Here is a 21,706-nt window from a genome sequence, read left to right as displayed (position 1 = left end):
GGGATCCCGCTGGTAGATAGAGCAAAAGCCAGGGAGACTGAGTTTCCCCCATTACATCTCCCCCTCAGTAGCAGAGTGGGGGGCAGTGGAGAGCTAGTGAATCCTTTTAGATCCCTCTATCTCACCCCCCTGGCATGGAGCAGAGAGGAAGCGGACGGTCCCCCGCTGTACGGATCCACAGCACAGAAAGCAGAGGAATTCGCAGGTTAGTGTTCCCGTGGCACGGACAGCAGCTCCCAAGAGCAGCAAAGAGACAACCCGGCCTGCTTCATCATGCAACGTCCCGCTGTCCCAAGAACGTCTCTGGGGACAGCTGGAATATCCCAGGTTTCCCCCTCGCCCATCGGAACGCCTGGTAACTACAGACGAGCTGCTGCCTTGGCACAAACCCCCATCCCTGGCACACTCTCAGCACGCAACGTGCAGACAGCACATTTCCAAACTCCAGAAGGTCCTGCGGGGGGTGAGCTGGATGGAGGGTGTCAAGGCTGATTCCCCACTCTGGCACTGCGAGTGCAGAAGGTGGGGGCTGCAAGGACTCTAAAAATTAATACTGGCCACTCCAAGCGTTAAACTCCCAAGGTTACATCTTCTCTCTGACCTTGGATGGGTAGATGCTGCTGCTCCCCAAGTGCAGAACCCCTTTGAGAGCCCAGGAAGATTCACTTGGGTGTTCCTTCCTGTGGGATACCCTCAAGCCCTTTCACGCCCCCTCCGGGGAAAAGCTGAGAAAGAAAAAAAAAGGGGGGGAAATCAGCTGTTGCCACCTGCTAATTTAAACAACATGGGCACAAACCTCTTAGGACACAAAAAATTCAATTCTGTTCTTAAAAAAGGTAAATTTTATTAATAAAAAAAAAGAAACAAAATACATCTGGGAACTCAGGCATTTGCTAGATTAAAAAACAACAACCCTAGAAGGATTAACCTCAAGAATAGCTCTCTTGAGGTCCAGCTGAAAGGTTACAAGCAAAACAAAAAGCACCTGGGGTTAGCACAGAGGAATCCACAAGCCATAACAAAATAAAAGGGATAAACCTAATCGCGTCTTCCTGGACATTTCCTGGTCTACTTACATACCTGAGGTTTTTAAATGAGTAATTTCTAGGTATGATACTGATGGTTTTTTTCATACCTGGCCCAAGCTCTTACAGCACAGCTCTGCCCTGTCCACCTCTCCCCAGGGAACAACCCCAGACAGACAAAAGGGGAGCCTTGTTTCAATTTTCAAACGTTCTAGCCTTCCCATTGGCTCTTTTGGACAGGTGCCCACTCACTTCCTTTTACCTACTCATAACACTGAGACTTTTTAACCCTTTAGAGGTAGAGCAATTAGAGAACAGCTCCTAAGAGGAATTTTATATCTACTGGCTGGCTGAGTGTCCATAAAAGGGAGCTTCATTTATCACAGAAGGGCACTCTCTGATAAAGCCAGCTGAGTGAAGTCTGTCTGAGAGAGAATAAATGAGTGACAAGGGACCAGTAAATCTCGGGGCATGCCCTTTAACAGCTTGGATTTGGAGACGGGGCTTGTGGGAATACTGTGGGATTCGAGTTCGCTCTGTGTTTACAAGGAAGAAATGGTCCTGTGGGACAAGCACTCAGTTTCTGGCTGGAAGAGAAGCTGGAAGAGAACCGCCACCCTCCGAGTTCTTCGGGGCAACGTGACCCTCAATGCCGCTTGTCCAGTTTTGCATTATAATAAACTCATTGAGGCACAGAGTCATCTGCAAAAAAATCCTTCATGCCGGGAAATACTGGACACTGGTAAGCTGGCTTCCTCTGTGCCTTGCTAGGAGCAATGCAGGACCCTAAGGCCTGGTCTAAAAAAGAAATTTAGGTTGTCATAATTACGTTGCCCAGCTATGTGAAAAATCCACAGCCCTGAGCGGCACAGTTAAGCCAACCTAACTCCCCGTGTAGACAGCACTAGGCCAACAGGAGACTTCTTCCATCAACCTGGCTACCATCACTCGGGAAGGTGGATTATCCGCAGCGATGGGACAACCCCTCCCGTCGGCACAGGTGGTGCCTACACTGAAGCATAGCGGCACCAGGGTAGAGTTTCAGTGTAGACAAGCGTTCAGTGTCCCAGCTGTGTATGTTTCATGTACCAGCCTGTCTTGGAGGGCCCCATGCCATCTGCAGCGCTGAGATGTGAGAGAGGCTGGCGTGTTCAAGGAGGTGGCTGTCCCCTTTGATCACACGGAGGCTTCCGAGTGTTTCACAGCCATGCCCCAGTTGGGGCCTAGCCCCCGTCCCTGCGCTCACACGCACAGGGTAACTGCTGCAGCAAGGGAAAGCAACAGGCCAGAGAAGCAGATGGCAGCGAGCCCGCAGTTTAGTTCCAACCTAGACTCTTGATGATGTTCTGCAAAGAAGAAGGAAAAGGTTTGATCCACTCGAGGCTTCCCAGATTGGTGGGGAGCAAACTGGTCTGCTGGCTCATGGGGAGTCCCCGAACCCAGAATCTACGCCAGCAAAGCTCCTGTTTAGCAGACGTCTTATGCCAGCCAGCTTGCTCTTCAGCCGCTGGGGCTTCACTGCCAGAGCCCCTGGCAGACGTTCTGCAGGCACATGCAGAGGGCTGTTTGCACAGGGTGGTGGCCTCTGGGACTTTGCCTCCTCCCCAAGTCATTGCATCTGGGGGCTCTGTGTCTGCACTGCCATGCCATGTTGCGCTGGCATCGCACAGAGCTGCCCCTCGCCAGGCCCTGGGGATTTGTCTGATGGGATGTCACACTATTGGCATGTCATCAGCCCGCACGTCAACCGGGCATCATGGTGCGTCGGTGCCATGTCATAGCATGGGGCCCGTGCGGCCACGGACCCACCACGAGCAGGACGAGAGGCAGGGTGCCCCACTGTTCGGACACTAGCCAGAGACTTGGGAGATCAAGGTTCAATTCCCTGTTCTGCCACAGACCCCCTAGGGTAGGGCTGTCCTGCCATCAGGGGGCAGAACTGCAGCACATGTTGACAAACCCAAGGGAGCTGACTCTAGCTAGTTCACATCCTGGCAGCATGGGCTCACCACCCAAGTTGACCTGCAGGGTCCCAGCTTATACAGCCCTGGCTGCCATTGCTTCCCCACTAGTGCGGGGATGTCTCCAGGGGCTGCAATTCCGCATGCTGCGTGCAATGCAGACATCCCTTGCGTAGCTCTGTGCCTCAGTTTCCCAGCTGTGCAATGGGGGAGACAGCCCGGCCCACCCTCACAAGGGGGCTGGGATTAAGGATGGGGAGCAACTCAGATACTCTGGGAAGCAGGGGCCGTGTTTGTACATAGAAAGGGCCTGGCTCCCTGCTACACACATGCTGCCAGGTTCAGTCAGGCCGTATGACGCCCACTGGGGGTGGGGATGAGCCCAAATGGACACTCAGCTCTCAGATTCTCATTCTCTTCTCCCCAAGGCTGAATCCAAAAGCCGAGGTGGCCCAGAGGCCTCTCCGCCCAACACGTGCCTCCTCGCCCCTCCCTCCTACTTACCGCTGACCCAGAGCTGCACCTCCACAGACACGCAGTCGTAGCCCAGGCCCACATAGCAGGAGAAGTTCCCTTGGTCGGACGCTGTGACTCCGGCAAGGTGCAGGGTGGCGTCGCCATGGGCCAGCCCTGTGGCGTTAACCCACGTCCTGCCCTCGAAGCGTGGCCTGTAGTGTGAGCAATTCTCGCTCCCATTGCTGCTCATGTAGAGGTTGGTTTCATTGGTCTGGCTCCGATAGTTCCACATGACCGTTGAGACCTTTCTGGGATCGTAGACTGAGAAGGGGCAACTCATGGAGATGTTCTCCCCGACCTGGGCCTGCAGCTGGGTGTGGGAGGTGTTCCCACATGGCTCAGCCGGGCAGGCTAGGGAATAGCAGAGCAAAGTCACAACCCTGGTGAGCAGGAGCCATGTCTAATGCTGTCGGTACCCACCTGAAGCTGATCCTGACCCGGGCCTCTGGCTACTACTGAGCCTGTCCTACGGCCTTGTCACCACCACCACCATGGCACCAGAACTGCAACATCCCAGTAAGCCAGTCAGCCCAGGGCTGTGCCCCTCTCCCCTCATCAAATAACTCCATGGAGAAGACACACATGAAGGGATTGAATTAACGGCCAGAGGATTTAATGGAACAATGCAAGCAGAACAGAGCTTACTGAAGCACTCCCGTTTCACCCGAAGGAGCCCTCCGTGCTTTACCAACCATGCACTCAGCCTGAGAGTCACTCCAACCACCCCAGACAGGCAGCCACCCCTGGGTGGGAGATGATCGCTGCTCATCTGTGCACAACACCACCGAGCAAAACGAAGTGTAGAAGAAACCTGGGTCCAAATGGAGATGGGGGTGGGGGAAGGAGGCTGAGCTGGGAATCAGGGCACTGACGTGAAGAGCCTGGCCTGGAGGAAAGGCACAAGGGGATCTGCAATGACCAGGGCCCACGTTCCTTGTCTCAAACCAGATAAAAAACGCTAAGAGAGCTTAGGAACACGTATACAACAGACCTCGCTCAGTTAGAGAACTGCCAGGTCTAGAACCTGGTGACCATATTCATGCCAAATCGGATGGAGAAAAAGGATGCACAACGCCAGCTGTCCTAAAGAAAAAGAATTCTGTGCCTAGATCATATGTGATCAAGACAGACGGTGGAGAGTTCAGCAGAAACCATCAACACCCACACTTTGTTCCTCAGCAGGAACAATCAACAGAGTAAACTCTACAGGTGGCAGATGCAGAACACGAAGAAGGCTCAAGGATTCCAAACCGACCAGAGCCAGTCGTAACTAACGGACAGCCAGATGACCCAGTTGTTCCATGTTCAGGTTCTGTAATTAGGAAACCAGCACGATTCAGAGACACTCAACGGCCTGATCCGTACTGAACTTCAAAGAGAGCGTGGCCGGGAAACTATGGTAAATGATGGGAATGTAGAACTTAGAAGGGGGAGACGTAATGGAACGTTAAACCGTATTGTAGTGTTCAGCCATTAGGTGGCGCAGTGTATAAAACACCTTATTTCAACTAGCCCCAGCCATACCTGGCAGAGAATTAAAAGATCTTATGCTGACGAGCACAGCTGGGGTGGGTAAGTGAGCTCTGTGACTAGGCCAGGTCTGGTAGAGAAGAACGTGACCAGGCTGGTTTTGGACAACAGCAGAAAAATTCTGTTTCAAAATGTCAACCAACTCTAATATTAAGCTGCCTCCCAGGGAGGTTGTGAGTTGATCAGGTACCATGGTGATGGGCACGAACCTGAATAGAATAGAATAGAATAGAGGCGTTGTTAACTACTGTCTGCAGAGCACTCTGAGGTCCCTGCGTGCTGGGCTCTAGAGAAGGACCCCAACCCATTTGAGACCCCCATCCCAATCCCACACAGACAGAACAGCCGTGCGGTGACACTCCCAGTATTTACCTAGCTGCTGGACAACTGTGATGAGGAAACCCAGGTGCAACAGATCACGCCCCATCTCCACCGGCTGTTATGGCAGCTCTGCTCCCCCTGACCTGAGAGAGGGAAAAGAAAGGCAGAAGGGGTCACTACATGCAAACAGGAGGGGAACCTGGCTGAGCCAGCAAAACCCCAAGCAAACTACACCAGGGAGTAGTCCTGGTCTCGATGGGTGAGCCCCTCCCTCCAAGATCAGAGACCAGGGACAGCTGCAAAGCTCAGATGCAGCCCGGGGAAGGACATATCTGGATCCTAAGAAGAATCTGGAAATAGCAGTGGGAGTTTTTTCCATACCGCCCACCATCATTCACTCCCTCCCACCACACTCTCCAATAGGGCAGTGATTCCTCTCCGGCCCCTACCAACTTCCCTCCCCTCTCAACGCAGCAGAGGCTGACTGGGGGCAAATTCTTCTTGCTTCCTTCCTACCTGGCAAAGCGAGATAAGCCAGTTTCCAGCATGGCTACATAGAGAAATTCCATCCAGCTGGCATCTGTCTCAATAGCTTATCAGTGATTTTCATCCTCTCTGAATAGGTTACAGATCATATGAGTAGGCTTGGAAAGTTTTTACTGTTATCAGTAAATGTCAGCAAATGCTGATTTCACTAGATACTCACAAACCACTGCAAAAACATTTTCACCGATATTAACAGAGAAGCAAAATAAGAAAAATACTGCTTGAGAATGTATTGGCCACGTTCATGTAAATCACGATGTTTGCTGGCATTACCAGAGTTGGAGCAGGGCCTGTTTAGATGGGGGGGGGGGAGCTGGCCTCCGCCCATGCTCCCTATAACGTGTTCATTTTGGGAGCACGGAGGTGCTGAGGCGAGGACCCTGCGACTTCAAATCACTGCAGTTTCCTGCAACTGTGACCATCTAAATCAATAAACCTAAAAATTGCTTTAAAATAACCATCAATATTATCCACAGAAATGGCCAAAAAATGAAAATCGAATAGTGCCAAGCCTCCATAGCAAATATTCAATTACGCTAATCCATGGCGAACACCTGGTTCAAATCCAGCAACAGGTAAACCAATGCAAAAAAGGTTCTCCCCTCCATGAAAAGGCAGATACCAACCTGGAGCTGCCCCCGTGACCCAGCCTGAAAATGCCGCTAGGAACAAGCTAAACTCAGTGTCAACATTTAAAGAAAGCAAAGGGAAGCTGAGAGCATGAAGCCACAGGCTAATCTGTTTGCATTTCTGGAGAACCAACAAGGCTACAACTACTGGCTGCGTTCCTGTGGGACAGCTGGTCTTGCCCACTGGGCAGGGGGACAGGGGAGGACGAGTTGGTTTGAGGATTTCTCTCGAAAAATAAGTCAAGAATGCTTTTGTATTTTTTAAATAAAAATCATGCCAGAATAAAGCAAGCAGCACAGAAAATGCATTGGGATTCCTGATGGATATCGACTTCCTGGGGACGCACTGAGATACTGCAGTGACGATAGATAGATTTAAGAATATAAGAACATAAGAACAGCCATACTGGGTCAGACCAATGGTCCATCAAGCCCAGTATCGTGTCTTCTGACAATGGCAATGCCAGGTGCTTCAGAAGGAATGAACAGATCAGGCAATCATTGAGTGAACCATCCCCCCTTGTCCACTCCCAGCTTCTGGCAAACAGAGGCTAGGGAGGATGGGGTTGCATCCCTGTCCATCCTGGACCTATCATCCAGAAACGTATCGAGTTCTTTTTTGAACGCTGTTATAGTTTTGGCCTTCACAACGTCCCGGGGCAAGGAGTTCCACAGGTTGACTGTGCATTGTGTGAAAAATGCCTTTCTTTTGTTTGTTTTAAACCTGCTGCCTGTTAATTTCATTGAGTGACCCCTGTTCTTGTGCTATGAGAAGGAGTAAATAACCCTTCCTTATTCACTTTCTCCACACCAGTCAAGATTATATAAACCTCTATCATATCGCCCCTTAGTCGTCACTTTTCCAAGCTGAAAAGTCCCCATACTTTTAACCTCTTCTCATACAGAAGCTGTTCTATACCCCTAATAATTTTTTTTTTTACCTTTTCTGTACGTATTCCAATTCCAATATATCTTTTTTGAGATGGGACAACCAGATCACCACACAGTATTCAAGATGTGGGTGTACGATGGATTTATATAAAGGTAATATGATATTTTCTGTCTTATTATCTAGCTTTTGTTTGCCAGAAGCTGGGAATGGGCAACAGGGGATGGATTACTTGTTCTGTCCATTCCCTCTGGGGCACCTGGCACTGGCCACTGTTGGAAGACAGGATACTGGGCTGGATGGATCTTTGCTCTGACCCAGTGTGGCCGTTCTTATGTATCCCTTTCCTAATGGTTCCTAACATTTGCATGGGGATAGATAGATAGATAGATAGATAGATAGATAGATAGATAGATAGATAGATAGATAGATAGAGTGTATGGGGATAGATAGATAGATAGATTAGATTAGATCTATCTCACCTGCAGGATGTTGTTCTCCGTTTCTCACAGATCAGCAATCTCCACTGTGCAATGTAAGTTTCTCTTCTTTCTCTCCATATCACACAGCCCATTCACCTCCTTGCCTCTCCTGGCATGCAAGTTGGCAAGTGAGTCCAGCTTGGCATGATTATACTGGGCGGGCATCCTGAGTCACACCACCCATAGCCCCTCCTCACATCCCAAGTGTCAAATCCATCATATGGGTTATCTGAAGTGCCGACAGTTGTGTCCCACAGCCCAGCTGCTGGAGCAAATGCAGCTCAGGCTGTTAGGAACAGAGAGCTGTTCCCACCCGATGGCAGCTGACCAGATCACTTGAAATGAGCTGCTGGTTCTCAGCCCAGTGCCTTGTGAACCCAGGGACCTCCTGCCCCTGCACAGAAAAGGGTCATGAGTCAGACACATCATGGGTACGGCTCAGCTTGGCCTCATCTGATTTCAGCAGAGTGGAAGTTGCCCCTTTGTGCGCCTGGTTAAGCAGACGTGGAATTTATCATAGTCAGTAACTGGCTGTTTTGCAGTAGAGGCTCCTGCCTGAGACCAGGGCCCAATTGTTCTGGCCCTGCACAGACCCCCAACCAAGATCAGGCACTCATTGTGCCAGGTGAGACCAGACCCTGGCTGAGATCAGGGCCCCATTGTGCCAGGTGCTGCACAGACCTTGTGCAAGATCAGGGCCCCCATTGTGCCAGGTGCAGGACAGACCATGACCAAGATTGGGGTCCCCCATTTTGCACAGACCCTGAGTGAGATCAGGGCCCTGTTGTGCTGCATGTTGCACACAAACCATGGAAATCCAGGCTGCAAGGTGCTTCCAGTCTATAAGAGGAGACAGCAATCTGCTGGGGCAGACCACATGGAGGCAGTGTAGCTAGAACATACTCAGGATGAACTTTACCCGATGTAGATCCAGACGGACCCCTAAGGGTGTCAGGAGAGAGGGTGGGTTTTTTTGAGGGAACGGGGCTTGGAGATCAACGTCCCCGTAAACAGCAAAATGACGCAGGGAGCCTTGAACAGCTGCGAAGGCAGCCCCCAAGCATGTGACTCCCAGGTGTTTGGGATCACAACCCAGTGGAGAACCCAAGAACAATTCCATGGCTGACGGATCAAGCAGAGATCAAGGCTGTCCACCTGCCCGCCCACCCACCGGCCTCGTGTCACTTTCGTGCTAAGGTTGGCTTGTGGGAGGAAGGAATCTGAGCCGAATCCACTTTCCTTTCATCTGGTTCCGCAGCAGGACTCTGGAGTTGATTAGCCGATTTCACAGTGAAACCACTCTGCTCGCTCAGTGGACAGCCTGGGATCAGAACTCTCCGGACTGCAGCAGGCTCTTGCAAGTGACGCTGAGCAGGCGAGGGCCTAGAGGCCGTGGAAGAGTGTCCTCTGAACCACAGAACTTGGACAATGTGACCTCTAAGCTGTCGCCCGAGGCGAGGGCTAGAGGGAACGGATGATCGCAAGGGAAGTCGAGGTGCCCAGACAAAAGGGAGACGTGTGTCCATCTGCGATCCAGAAGGCAGGTTCTCTAAACCAGTGCTACTCAAAGTGGCGGTCCGCGGACCAGTGCCGATCCGCGAGCCATCGGCTGCTGGTCTGAGTGCACATTGGGAAAACAAATTGCTGACCCCTCACATCAGAGAGCTCGAGAAGCACAATGAGCGTTCACAACCACCACAGCAGCGTTAGAGCTCCGCCGGGTGCCTCTGGGGTAGCTCAGGTAGGATTTCCACCTGGGGCGGCCGGCACCATTCCAGCAGGCCAAGAAGCCCAATCCAAAGCAGCTGTGCTGTGCCAGCTAGTGCCACACCACGGCTAGGCTGGGATTTGTGAAGGGGCTGGTGGAAATTTGGGCACCTAAAGTTCTTGGGCCCCTTTGAATGCCAGTGTCAAGGTTCCTTCCCCACTCTGAACTCTAGGGTACAGATGTGGGGACCTGCATGAAAACCCCCTAAGCTTATTCTTACCAGCTTAGGTTAAAACTTCCCCAAAGTACAAACTATTTTACCTTTTGCCCTTGGACTTTATTGCTGCCACCACCAAATGTCTAACAGATATATAACTGGGAAAGAGCCCGCTTGGCAACATCTTTCCCCCCAAACTCCTCCCAAACCTTACACCCCCTTTCTTGGGGAAGGCTTGATAAAAATCCTCACCAATTTGCATAGGTGACCACAGACCCAAACCCTTGGATCTTAAGAACAATGAAAAAGCAATCAGGTTCTTAAAAGAAGAATTTTAATTGAAGAAAAAATAAAAGAATCACCTCTGTAAAATCAGGATGGTAAATACCTTACAGGGTAATTAGATTCAAAACATAGAGAATCCCACTAGGCAAAAGCTTAAGTTACAAAAAGACTCAAAAACAGGAATATCCATTCCATTCAGCACAGCTTATTTTATCAGCCGTTTAAACAAAACAGAATCTAATGCATATCTCGCTAGATGACTTACTAAGTTCTAAGACTCCATTCCTTTCTGTTCCCAGCAAAAGCATCACACAGACAGAGAGAACCTTTGTTTCTCTCCCCCCTCCCCCCGCAGCTTTGAAAGTATCTTGTCTCCTTATTGGTCATTTTGGTCCGGTGCCAGCGAGGTCATCCTAGCTTCTTAACCCTTTACAGGTGAAAGGGTTTTTCCTCTGGCCAGGAGGGATTTTAAAGGTGTTTACCCTTCCCTTTATATTTATGACAGCCAGCCTGAAGAACTGGGGCATAGCAGAGTCAGAGCTGCTCCCGCCCGACTGGAGCCAGGGCCTGGGGCTCAGTGGAGACAAGGGGCACAATCCATTGCAGGTGGGGAGAGAGGCAAGGGCAAAAGCATGACGGAGTTAAGGGGCGAGAGCCAAGGGGCAGGAAGGAAGCCTGTGGATGCAAACATCTTTCAGCCTGGTGCACTGAGCCCATGTCTCCCTGCCCCTTGCACCATTCACTCACCCAGCGCAGCGTGCGGCCGCCTACACCCACGAACGATATGGCGCATGCAAGTGTCCCCCGCACCTTACAATCCAAAGCATAGGCTGCTTCCACCCGTGCGCCCTACGACATGTGGTGTCGTCCCTTTTTTCACAAGAGCCAGGCAGATTCCCGGCTGCTCTGCCTGTCTTATCCCCTCCCATCTGGCCCCCAGGCTCCCCTAATGCCACGTTGCTGTATTTTACTAGATGGGCCAGGTCCAGCGCGGAGCCCTCCCTCCCTCCCCCACCCCTTCCCTCCCCACCCCGTGTCTCTGTGCGGATCTCTGGCTCTGGCGAGAAAGCGGCTGCCCAACCCCGGCTGTGTCTGGGTGTTCTCTTGGCTCACTGCCTGCTCCTGAGGCCCAGCTGCTCACATTAATGCAGCCAGGGGACCCATGCAGCCCAGATAAACCTTAGCTAGTGCCCTCCGGGGACACAGCCCAAACCACGCAGCCCCTTCAGAGCCCTGCCCCATGGCCAGGCACCAGGGTGAGACAGGCACAGGGCAGTCGCAGCTCCGAGTGCCGACGTTTCTTGGGGAGACTGGTCACTGGTGTGAACCCAGCCTCGGCTGGTGCCATGGGGCTGCTTGGCAGCTGTCTGTGTGATGAGTTTGGTGGGTCTCAGTCTGCGTCTCAATGGATGAATGCCCCTCTTGCTAGAAGTATACCCTGCCCCCCCCCAGTGGGCACTAGCTGGCAGAGAGCCCAAGGCCTGAGCAGGCTTCGGAGCCCGAGCCCCATTCTCTACTCCAGGGACTGTGTCCAGGGCACATCCAGGCTGGCCCGGCCCCTTTCCATAGAGCTATTCAACCCCCCCGCACCACCACGTAAGGCCTGCCCCGGGGGGTGGCTGGGCCAGAGCAGACGGGGCCGGGGGGCAGGGCCTGTCCTGCGGCGGGGCCTGGCTGGAACATTCATGGGGGCCAGTGCCTGTCCTGGGGGAGCTGGACCGGAGCAGACTGAGGGGGGGCAGTGCCTATCCTGGGGGGGCAATGCCTGTGCTGGTGGGGGGCAGTGCCGGAGCAGGCTGATGGGGCAGTCCCTGTCCTGTGGGCTGGAGCAGGCTGGGGGAGCAGGGCCTGTCCTGCAGAGGGGCCTGGCTGGAACATTCAGGGGGGGCAGGTGCCTGTGCTGGGGGGGCTAGGCTGCAGTGGGGGGGGGGAAGTGGCTGTCTAGAAGGGGGCAGTGCTGGAGCAGACTGGGGGGTAGTGCCTGTCCCAGGGGGGCAAGGACAGAGGAGGCCTGGGGGGGAATGCCTGGATTGGGCGGGCTGAGCTGGAACAGGAGGGAGCAGTTCCTGCCTGGGAGGGGGCTGGACTGAAGCAGGCTGGGTGCGGGGAGTGCCAGAACCTCCCCTTCCCCCTGAGCCCCTGCCCCACCTTGTCCCCCCACCGCCCAGGCTCCACCCTGTCCCAGCCCTTCCTCCAGGCCTCACCCCTGCCCTGCCTCTTCCTCCTGAGGCCCCCCCCCAGTTCGCTCCTCTTTCACCTTCCCCCGTCACTCGCTGCTCTTCCCCTCTTTCCCACTCCTAGGGTTGCCAGGTGCCCAGTTTCCGGCCAGAATGCCCGGTCAAAAAGGGACCCGCTGATCATTAAAAAATCTGGTCTGCGGCGCAGCAGGGCTAAAAAGGGCTCCCTGCCTCTTGTGGCTCCACGCAGCTCCTGGAAGCAGCAGCATGTCCCCCCTCCAGCTCCTAGATGTAGGGGCAGGTAGGGGGCTCCGCACGCTGCCCCCGCTCCAAGCACTGGTTCCGCAGCTCCTATTGGCCGGGGTTCCCGACCAATGGGAGCTGGGGGGTGGCACCTGCAGACGGGGCAGCGCACGGAGCCGCCTGACTGTGTCTCCACGTATAGAGGATTTCCTGAGATAGGGCTGCAATGCATTGGTGGGAAAAAGTGGGAAAACTTGCCTTGCTTCCGATCATGCCACAGCTTTTGTAACTAAACAGAGAACTTCAGTTTCTAGGACCGTCAGTCTAGCACTTTAAGCAGCACTTCACTTACTTAGTGGTTAAGAAAAGTTATACCCATTTGTTCTGAAAAATGGAAACAGCAAACCCATTTACTATGAGTAAAATACACTTGAAAAGTGAATTGCAGTTGAGATTTGAGCTTATTGTTCTTTCTGAAGTGGCATGTGTGAGACTGGACATATGGACAGACAGTATCAGAATAGATAATCTGTTTTAAAGCAGGACAAATTTAATATCAATGTTTAAATTTATACATTAAGGGTCCAATCATAGCCCTGGTCTACACTAGGACTTTAGGTCAAATTTAGCAGCGTTAAATCGATGTTAACCTGCACCCGTCCACACGATGAAGCCCTGTATTTCGACTTAAAGGGCTCTTAAAATCGATTTCCTTACTCCACCCCGACAAGTGGATTAGCGCTTAAATTGGCCTTGCTGGCTCGAATTTGGGGTATTGTGGACACAATTCGACGGTATTGGCCTCCGGGAGCTATCCCAGAGTGCTCCATTGTGACCGCTCTGGACAGCACTCTCAATTCAGATGCACTGGCCAGGTAGACAGGAAAAGAACCGCGAACTTTTGAATCTCATTTCCTGTTTGGCCAGCGTGGCAAGCTGCAGGTGACCATGCAGAGCTCATCAGCAGAGGTGACCATGACGGAGTCCCAGAATCGCAAAAGAGCTCCAGCATGGACCGAACGGGAGGTACGGGATCTGATCGCTGTATGGGGAGAGGAATCCGTGCTATCAGAACTCCATTCCAGTTTTCGAAATGCCAAAACCTCTGTCAAAATCTCCCAGGGCATGAAGGACAGAGGCCATAACAGGGACCCGAAGCAGTGCCGTGTGAAACTGAAGGAGCTGAGGCAAGCCTACCAGAAAACCAGAGAGGCGAACGGCCGCTCCGGGTCAGAGCCCCAAACATGCCGCTTCTATGATGAGCTGCATGCCATTTTAGGGGGTTCAGCCACCACTACCCCAGCCGTGTTGTTTGACTCCTTCAATGGAGATGGAGGCAACACGGAAGCAGGTTTTGGGGACGAAGAAGGTGATGATGATGATGAGCTTGTAGATAGCTCACAGCAAGCAAGCGGAGAAACTGGTTTTCCCGACAGCCAGGAACGGTTTCTCACCCTGGACCTGGAGCCAGTACCCCCGAACCCACCCAAGGCTGCCTCCTGGACCCAGCAGGCAGAGAAGGGACCTCTGGTGAGTGTACCTTTTAAAATACTATACATGGTTTAAAAGCAAGCATGTGAAAGGATTACTTTGCCCTGGCATTCGCGGCTCTCCTGGATGTACTCCCAAAGCCTTTGCAAAAGGTTTCTGGGGAGGGCAGCCTTATTGCGTCCTCCATTGTAGGACACTTTACCACTCCAGGCCAGTAACACGTACTCAGGAATCATTGTACAACAAAGCATTGCAGTGTATGTTTGCTGGCATTCAAACAACATCCATTCTTTATCTCTCTGTGTTATCCTCAGGAGAGTGAGATATAATTCATGGTCACCTGGTTGAAATAGAGTGCTTTTCTTCAGGGGACACTCAGAGGAGCCCATTCCTGCTGGGCTGTTTGCCTGTGGCTAAACAGAAATGTTCCCCGCTGTTAGCCACGGGGAGGGGGGAGGGTTCAGGGGGTAGCCACGCGATGGGGGGAGGCAAAATGCGACCTTGTAACGAAAGCACATGTGCTATATATGTAATGTTAACAGCAAGGTTTACCCTGAAAGAGTGTAGCCACTGTTTTATAAAATGTGTCTTTTTAAATACCGCTGTCCCTTTTTTTTTCTCCACCAGCTGCATGTGTTTCAATGATCACAGGATCTTCTCCTTCCCAGAGGCTAGTGAAGATGAGAAAGAAAAAACGCACTCGAGATGAAATGTTCTCTGAGCTCATGCTGTCCTCCCACACTGACAGAGCACAGACGAATGTGTGGAGGCAAATAATGTCAGAGTGCAGAAAAGCACAAAATGTCCGGGAGGAGAGGTGGCGGGCTGAAGAGAGTAAGTGGCGGGCTGAAGACAGGGCTGAAGCTCAAATGTGGCAGCAGGGTGATGAGAGGAGGCAGGATTCAATGCTGAGGCTGCTGGAGGATCAAACCAATATGCTCCAATGTATGGTTGAGCTGCAGCAAAGGCAGCTGGAGCACAGACTGCCACTACAGCCCCTGTGTAACCAACCGCCCTCCTCCCCAAGTTCCATAGCCTCCACACCCAGACGCCCAAGAACGCGGTGGGGGGGCCACCGGCCAACCAGCCACTCCGCCACAGAGGATTGCCCAAAAAAAAAAAGATGGCTGGCATTCAATAAATTTTAAAGTTGTAAACTTTTAAAGTGCTGTGTGGCATTTTCCTTCCCTCCTCCACCACCCCTCCTGGGCTACCTTGGTAGTCATCCCCCTATTTGTGTGATGAACGAATAAAGAATGCATGAATGTGAAGCAACAATGACTTTATTGCCTCTACAAGCGGTGATCGAAGGGAGGAGAGGAGGGTGGTTAGCTTACAGGGAAGTAGAGTGAACCAAGAGGCGGGGGGTTTTATCAAGGAGAAACAAACTGAACTTTCACACCGTAGCCTGGCCAGTCATGAAACTGGTTTTCAAAGCTTCTCTGATGCGTACCACACCCTCCTGAGCTCTTCTAACCGCCCTGGTGTCTGGCTGCACGTAACCAGCAGCCAGGCGATTTGCCTCAACCTCCCACCCCGCCATAAACGTCTCCCCCTTACTCTCACAGATATTGTGGAGCACACAGCAAGCAGTAATAACAGTGGGAATATTGGTTTTGCTGAGGTCTAAGCGAGTCAGTAAACTGTGCCAGCGCGCCTTTAACGTCCAAAAGCACATTCTACCACCATTCTGCACTTGCTCAGCCTGTAGTTGAACAGCTCCTGACTACTGTCCAGGCTGCCTGTGTACGGCTTCATGAGCCATGGCATTAAGGGGTAGGGTGGGTCCCCAAGGATACATATAGGCATTTCAACATCCCCAACAGTTATTTTCTGGTCTGGGAATAAAGTCCCTTCCTGCAGCTTTTGAAACAGACCAGAGTTCCTGAAGATGCGAGCGTCATGTACCTTTCCCTGCTATCCCACGTTGATGTTGGTGAAACGTCCCTTGTGATCCACCAGAGCTTGCAGCACTATTGAAAAGTACCCCTTGCGGTTTATGTACTCGGCGGCTTGGTGCTCCGGTGCCACGATAGGGATATGGGTTCCGTCTATGGCCCCACCACAGTTAGGGAATCCCATTGCAGCAAAGCCATCCACTATGACCTGCACATTTCCCGGGGTCACTACCCTTGATATCAGCAGATCTTTGATTGCGTTGGCTACTTGCATCACAGCAGCCCCAACAGTAGATTTGCCCACTCCAAATTGATTCCCAACTGACCGGTAGCTGTCTGGCGTTGCAAGCTTCCACAGGGCTATCGCCACTCGCTTCTCAACTGTGAGGGCTGCTCTCATCTTGGTATTCATGCACCTCAAGGCAGGGGAAAGCAAGTCACAAAGTTCCATGAAAGTGCCCTTACGCATGTGAAAGTTTTGCAGCCACTGGGAATCGTCCCAGACCTGCAACACTATGCGATCCCACCAGTCTGTGCTTGTTTCCTGAGCCCAGAATCGGCGTTCCACAGCATGAACCTGCCCCATTAGCACCATGATGCATGCATTGGCAGGGCCCATGCTTTCAGAGAAATCTGTGTCCATGTCCTGATCACTCACGTGATCGTGCTGACGTCGCCTGCTTGCCTGGTATCGCTCTGCCAGGTTCTGGTGCTGCATATACTGCTGGATAATGCGTGTGGTGTTGAATGTGCTCCTAATTGCCAAAGTGAGCTGAGCGGCCTCCATGCTTGCCTTGGTATGGCATCCACACAGAAAAAAGGCGCGGAACGATTGTCTGCTGTTTCTCTGACGGAGGGAGGGGCGACTGACGACACGGCTTACAGGGTTGGCTTCAGGGAGCTAAAATCAACAAAGGGGGTAGCTTTACATCAACGAGTATTTCAGGCAGGACTTCACGGAGGGTTCCAATAAGAAATGGTGCACCTAAGTTATTGTTCTTATTGGAACAAGGAGGTTAGTCTGGCCTCTGATTGATACATGGCTAGATTTACCTAGCTGCACCTTCTCTGTGAGTGACTGCAGTGTGACCTAGAGGAATGAGTCCCCTAGACAGGGGAGGAGGCAAATGAGTACAAAACAAATCTGGTCTATTTCTTGTTTTGATCCTCTCCATCTATCTTTTACATCTTTGGCTGGTAGCAGACGGTGCAGAAGGACTGCACGCCATCCACATCTCATGACTGCTCGGCAGAAGATGGTACAGTACGACTGCTAGCCATCCTCATCTCTTGCCTGCCCGGCAGAAGATGGTACAATACGACTGCTAGCAATCCGTACCGCCTGCCTGCTCACCATAAGACGGTTCAATAGGACTGACTGCAGGACTAAAGAGAATGACCTGGTCAAGTCACTCCAAATTTAGTCCCTGCGCCCATGTCTGCCCAGGCGCTCCCAGTTGACGTGGCCAGGAGCACCTCGGACACGACGAGGACGGCTACCAGTCGTATTGCACCGTCTGTTGCCAGAAGGCAATGGGTTGCTGCTACTGTGTAGCAATGCCGTACCGCGTCTGCCAGCACCCAGGAGACATACGGTGATGGTTACCTGAGCGGGCTCCATGCTTGCCGTGATATGGCATCTGCACAGGTAACTCAGGAAAAAAGGCGCGAAACGATTGTCTGCCCTTGCTTTCACGGAGGGAGGGAGGGAACGGGGGCCTGACAATATGTACCCAGAACCACCCGCGACAATGTTTTAGTCCCATCAGGCATTGGGATCTCAACCCAGAATTCCAATGGGCAGCAGAGACTGTGGGAACTGTGGGATAGCTACCCACAGTGCAACGCTCCGGAAGTCGACTCTAGCCTCGGTACTGTGGAAGCGCTCTGCCGAGTTAATGCACTTAATGCACGTAGAGCATTTTCTGTGGGGACACACACACTCGAATATATAAAACCGATTTCTAAAAAAATGACTTCTATAAATTCAACCTTATTCTGTAGTGTAGACATACAATTGCTTCCTTACTTTAAGTAGCCCCCTTGGCTAATCATGTGAGCAAGAATTGTGAAGTTCCCATCCTAAATACTGTCTCACCATAAAACACTGATTTTAAAAAGAAATCTACTAGAGAAGTATGAAACCTGCTTTCATAAAGTTTAATATAGTTACTACCAATTCCAAAGTGTGACTTTTCACCAGGATGATTTAGGCATCAGGCAATCAGGCATCACAGAAATGCTACCTTTAAACATAGTTCAAAAAAGTTTTATAGCGAAAAGTACTTCTGACTTTTTGAACTTTTAGACTGCTGAGCCAAGGAAAATGTAAGTGTTCCTTTTAATAAATGGTTTGTATATATTGTAAAGTTTCTGATTGCAGTGTTTCATCTTCTCAAGAATGTAGGTAAATCTAGTCTCAAATATATCATATCGGAATTACATTCTCAAATGAAATCTCATCTGATATTCTGCTTCTGACAGAGGCCAATACAAATGCTTCAGAGGAAGGTACAAGAAACTCCATAATGGACAGATATTGAACTGCCCATGAGGCTACTTTCCCCTTAAACACTTGCAGAAAGTGACTGCCTGAAGAATGAGGAGTTATAGCCTTCATTTTTTATTCTAACGAATGTAACCAAGAATATTTTCATTATCCATTTTTAATCCTTTTTATTCTGCAAAGCTCTTGGACTCTGACATATTGTGACAATGAGTTCCTGTGATAAATGAAGGGGGGCAAAGGGATAGCTCCCTTTTATGGACACCCAGCCAGTAGCTATAAAAATCCCTCTTAGGAGCTGTTCTCTAATTGCTCTACCTCTAAAGGGTTAAAAAGTCTCAGTGCTATGGGTAGGTAAAAGAAAGTGAGTGGACACCTGGCCAAAAGAGCCAATGGGAAAGCTAGAACTTTTGAAAATTGAACAAAGACTCCCCTTTTGTCTGTCTGTGGTTGTTCCCTGGGGAGAGGTGGACAGGGCAAAGCTGTGCTGTAAGAGCTTGGGCCAGGTATGAAGAAATCATCAGTAGCATACCTAGAAACTACTCATCTAAAACCCCAGATATGTAAGTAGATCAGGAAATGTCTAGAAAGATGCAATTAGGTTTATCCCTTTTATTTCTTTATGGCTTGTGCATTCCTCTGTGCTAACCCCAGGTGCTTTTGTTTTGCTTGTAACCTTTAAGATGGACCTCAAGAGAGCTATTCTTACTCTGCATTCCAAACTTCCATCTTGCTTGGATTGAGAACTTTGTGGCTCAGAGATAGGGTGACCAGACAGCAAGTGTGAAAAATCGAGACAGGGGACGGAGGGTAATAGGAGCCTATATAACGGAGGGTAATAGGAGCCTATATAAGAGAAGACCCAAAAACTGGGACTGTCCCTATAAAATTGGGACATCTGGTCACCCTACTCAGAGAGCCATCGGCAGAATTCGCTGCATCAGAAGATCTGTTTGAGTCCTGCAGTGGCTGTCTTCATTGTATATGGTTTAGTGTAAAACCTTCCTCTTCAGATCAGTTTATCCTTGAATTATTTTAAGCTTCCTCTCCTGATCTGCCTGAGCAAATTTTATTCGACAGATATTTTTGTTCATGGCAAGAACAGCTGCATCACCACAATGGGAGTATTTTTATTGTCTGTGTAATAACCCTGATGTTTTTGTGATTTAAAAAAAAAATGTATTAGCTTCTATAATGACCCATAAGCTATTTTCCAGTAGGCATGACCCAACCCCAAAGGATTTACTGTATCACACCTACAAGTTTTTAAAGGAAGAATTTGCATTTGGGTCTAACTTCCATACTAAATATAAAGAAAACCTGAGCGCGTCACCGAGTCCTGCTTCGCCCTGCTTCCTCCCAGCGCTTGCACCGCGAAACAGCTGTTTCGCACGGCAAGTGCTGGGAGGGAGGGGGGAGGAGGAGCAACATGGAGCACTCGGGAAAGAGGCGGGGCCGGGGGGGATTTGGGGAGAGGTCCAATAGGGGCAGGGAGGGGGTGGAGTTGGGGTGGGGGCGGGGGGGTGCGAGCAGCCACCGGCGCCAAGGAAAGTTGCGCCTGTGATCCCACTAAAGCTACCACCAGGACAGTCCCACTGATGATGATAGACATGTTAATGTACACAAGGATCTAGACCGGGGTGGTCAACCTGTGGCTTCGGAGCCACATGCGGCTCTTCCGAAGTTAATATATCTAGGCACCGACGCCGGAGCTGGAGTCCAGGCTCCAACTTTCCAGTGTGCTGGGGGGTGCTCACTGCCCGACCCCTGGCTCTGCCACAGGCCCTGCTCCCACTCCACCCCTGCCCACCCCCTCCTGTGATGTTATTGACTTGAACTGGGACCGTATAGAACATTGTTGCAACCAAGGTCCTGTAGTGGCACCAAATCTTGTATAAAGGGGGTCAAATAAGGTATCTAAGACAAGGTTATGGTTTGCTGGTTAGGATTGTACTATCTGTTTGCATGTATCATTTTTGCATTTAAAGATATAAGTATTGGCTCTATACTGTCTGTATTGCAAACTTATGCTCTGCTTCTGGGTGACACCCCAGCCAAGTTGGGGTCAGCTCTGCCTAGCCTGCTTGATGGCCCATTAAGGACCATCAGCCATACAAGTGACCCACTGAGAGAAGGCACACATCTCGTGACTCAGCAAGGTATGCAGGGACCTGCCTGTGGACAGAACTCTGAGGTTTTTCCAGGCCACGTGAGGGACAGCTTGTCCTTGGGATAAAGAAAGACCACATGGCAAGAGAGTATAAAGAGCTGCTGAAGCTCCTCCATCTGGTCTTCAATCCTGCTTCTTACCTCTGGAGGAACTTTGCTACACTGAAGCTTTGAACCAAGGACTGAATGACCCATCCCAGCTGGGGATGTTTTCAAGAGACTTGATTTGAACATGCAGTCTATTCCATCACTGCTGCAAGCCTGAACCAAGAACTTTGCCATCACTGTATGTCATTGACTCCATTGAACCAATTCCAGCTCTCATCTCTATCATTTTCCTTTTATGAATAAACCTTTAGATTTTAGATTCTAAAGGATTGACAAGAGCGTGATTTGTTGTTAAGATCTGATTTGTATCTTGACCTGGGTCTGGGGCTTGGTCCTTTGGGATCGAGAGAACCGTTTTTCTTTTACTGGGGCATTGGTTTTCATAAACATTTGTCCCCATAACGAGTGGCACTGGTGGGGATACTGGGAAACTGGGGCGTCGAAGGGAATTGCTTGTGTGACTTGTGGTTAGCCAGTGGGGTAAAACCAAAGTCTTCGCTGTTTGGCTGGTTTGGTTTGCCTTGGTGGGCACAGAAACCCCAGCCTTGGGCTGTAACTGCCCTGGTTTAAGCAATTTGTCCTGAATTGGCACTCGCAGTTGGGTCCCGCCAGAACCAGCCTCGTTACACCTCCCCTGAGCCTGCCATGCCCTCGCTCCTCCCAGAGCCTCCTGCACACCACGAAACAGCTGATCGGGAGGTGCGGGGAGGCGCTGATTGGCAGGACTGCCAGTGGGCGGGAGGCTCTGGGAGCAGGGGCGGGGGAGGGAGCCGCTGGGGGGCTGCTGACGTGTTACTGGGGCTCTTTGACAATGTACATTGGTAAATTCTGGCTCCTTCTCAGGCTTAGGTTGGTCACCCCTGCTCTAGGCTGCTGCCGCATTTAAAGCACCATATTGGCTAACCTGCTCAGAACAGATACCCTTTAAGTCTGTTGTGTGTATGTCTACAGTGCAATTAAAAAACAGTGTCTGGCCTGTGCCAGCTGACTTAGACTCATGGGGCT

General features: G+C 51.1%; 1 protein-coding gene across 1 annotated transcript; it reads right to left on the bottom strand.

The window, feature by feature from the left end:
• Positions 1 to 879: 879 nt before the first annotated feature.
• Positions 880 to 8,085, bottom strand: LOC140902673 (coxsackievirus and adenovirus receptor homolog). Its single transcript, XM_073323005.1, has 4 exons — positions 7,900 to 8,085; positions 5,405 to 5,496; positions 3,491 to 3,853; positions 880 to 2,371 (listed from the first exon to the last, which is right to left on the bottom strand). Exons 2-4 carry the CDS (start codon positions 5,457 to 5,459, stop codon positions 2,268 to 2,270), a joined length of 522 nt encoding a protein of 173 aa, XP_073179106.1. The 5' UTR covers positions 5,460 to 5,496; positions 7,900 to 8,085; the 3' UTR covers positions 880 to 2,267.
• Between the last annotated feature and the right edge of the window lie 13,621 nt (positions 8,086 to 21,706).

Source organism: Lepidochelys kempii, chromosome 24, assembly GCF_965140265.1.
Source record: "Lepidochelys kempii isolate rLepKem1 chromosome 24, rLepKem1.hap2, whole genome shotgun sequence".
Taxonomy (NCBI): domain Eukaryota; kingdom Metazoa; phylum Chordata; order Testudines; family Cheloniidae; genus Lepidochelys; species Lepidochelys kempii.
The sequence above is the reverse complement of the archived record's forward strand: the minus strand, read 5'-3'. Positions and strand labels throughout refer to the sequence as shown.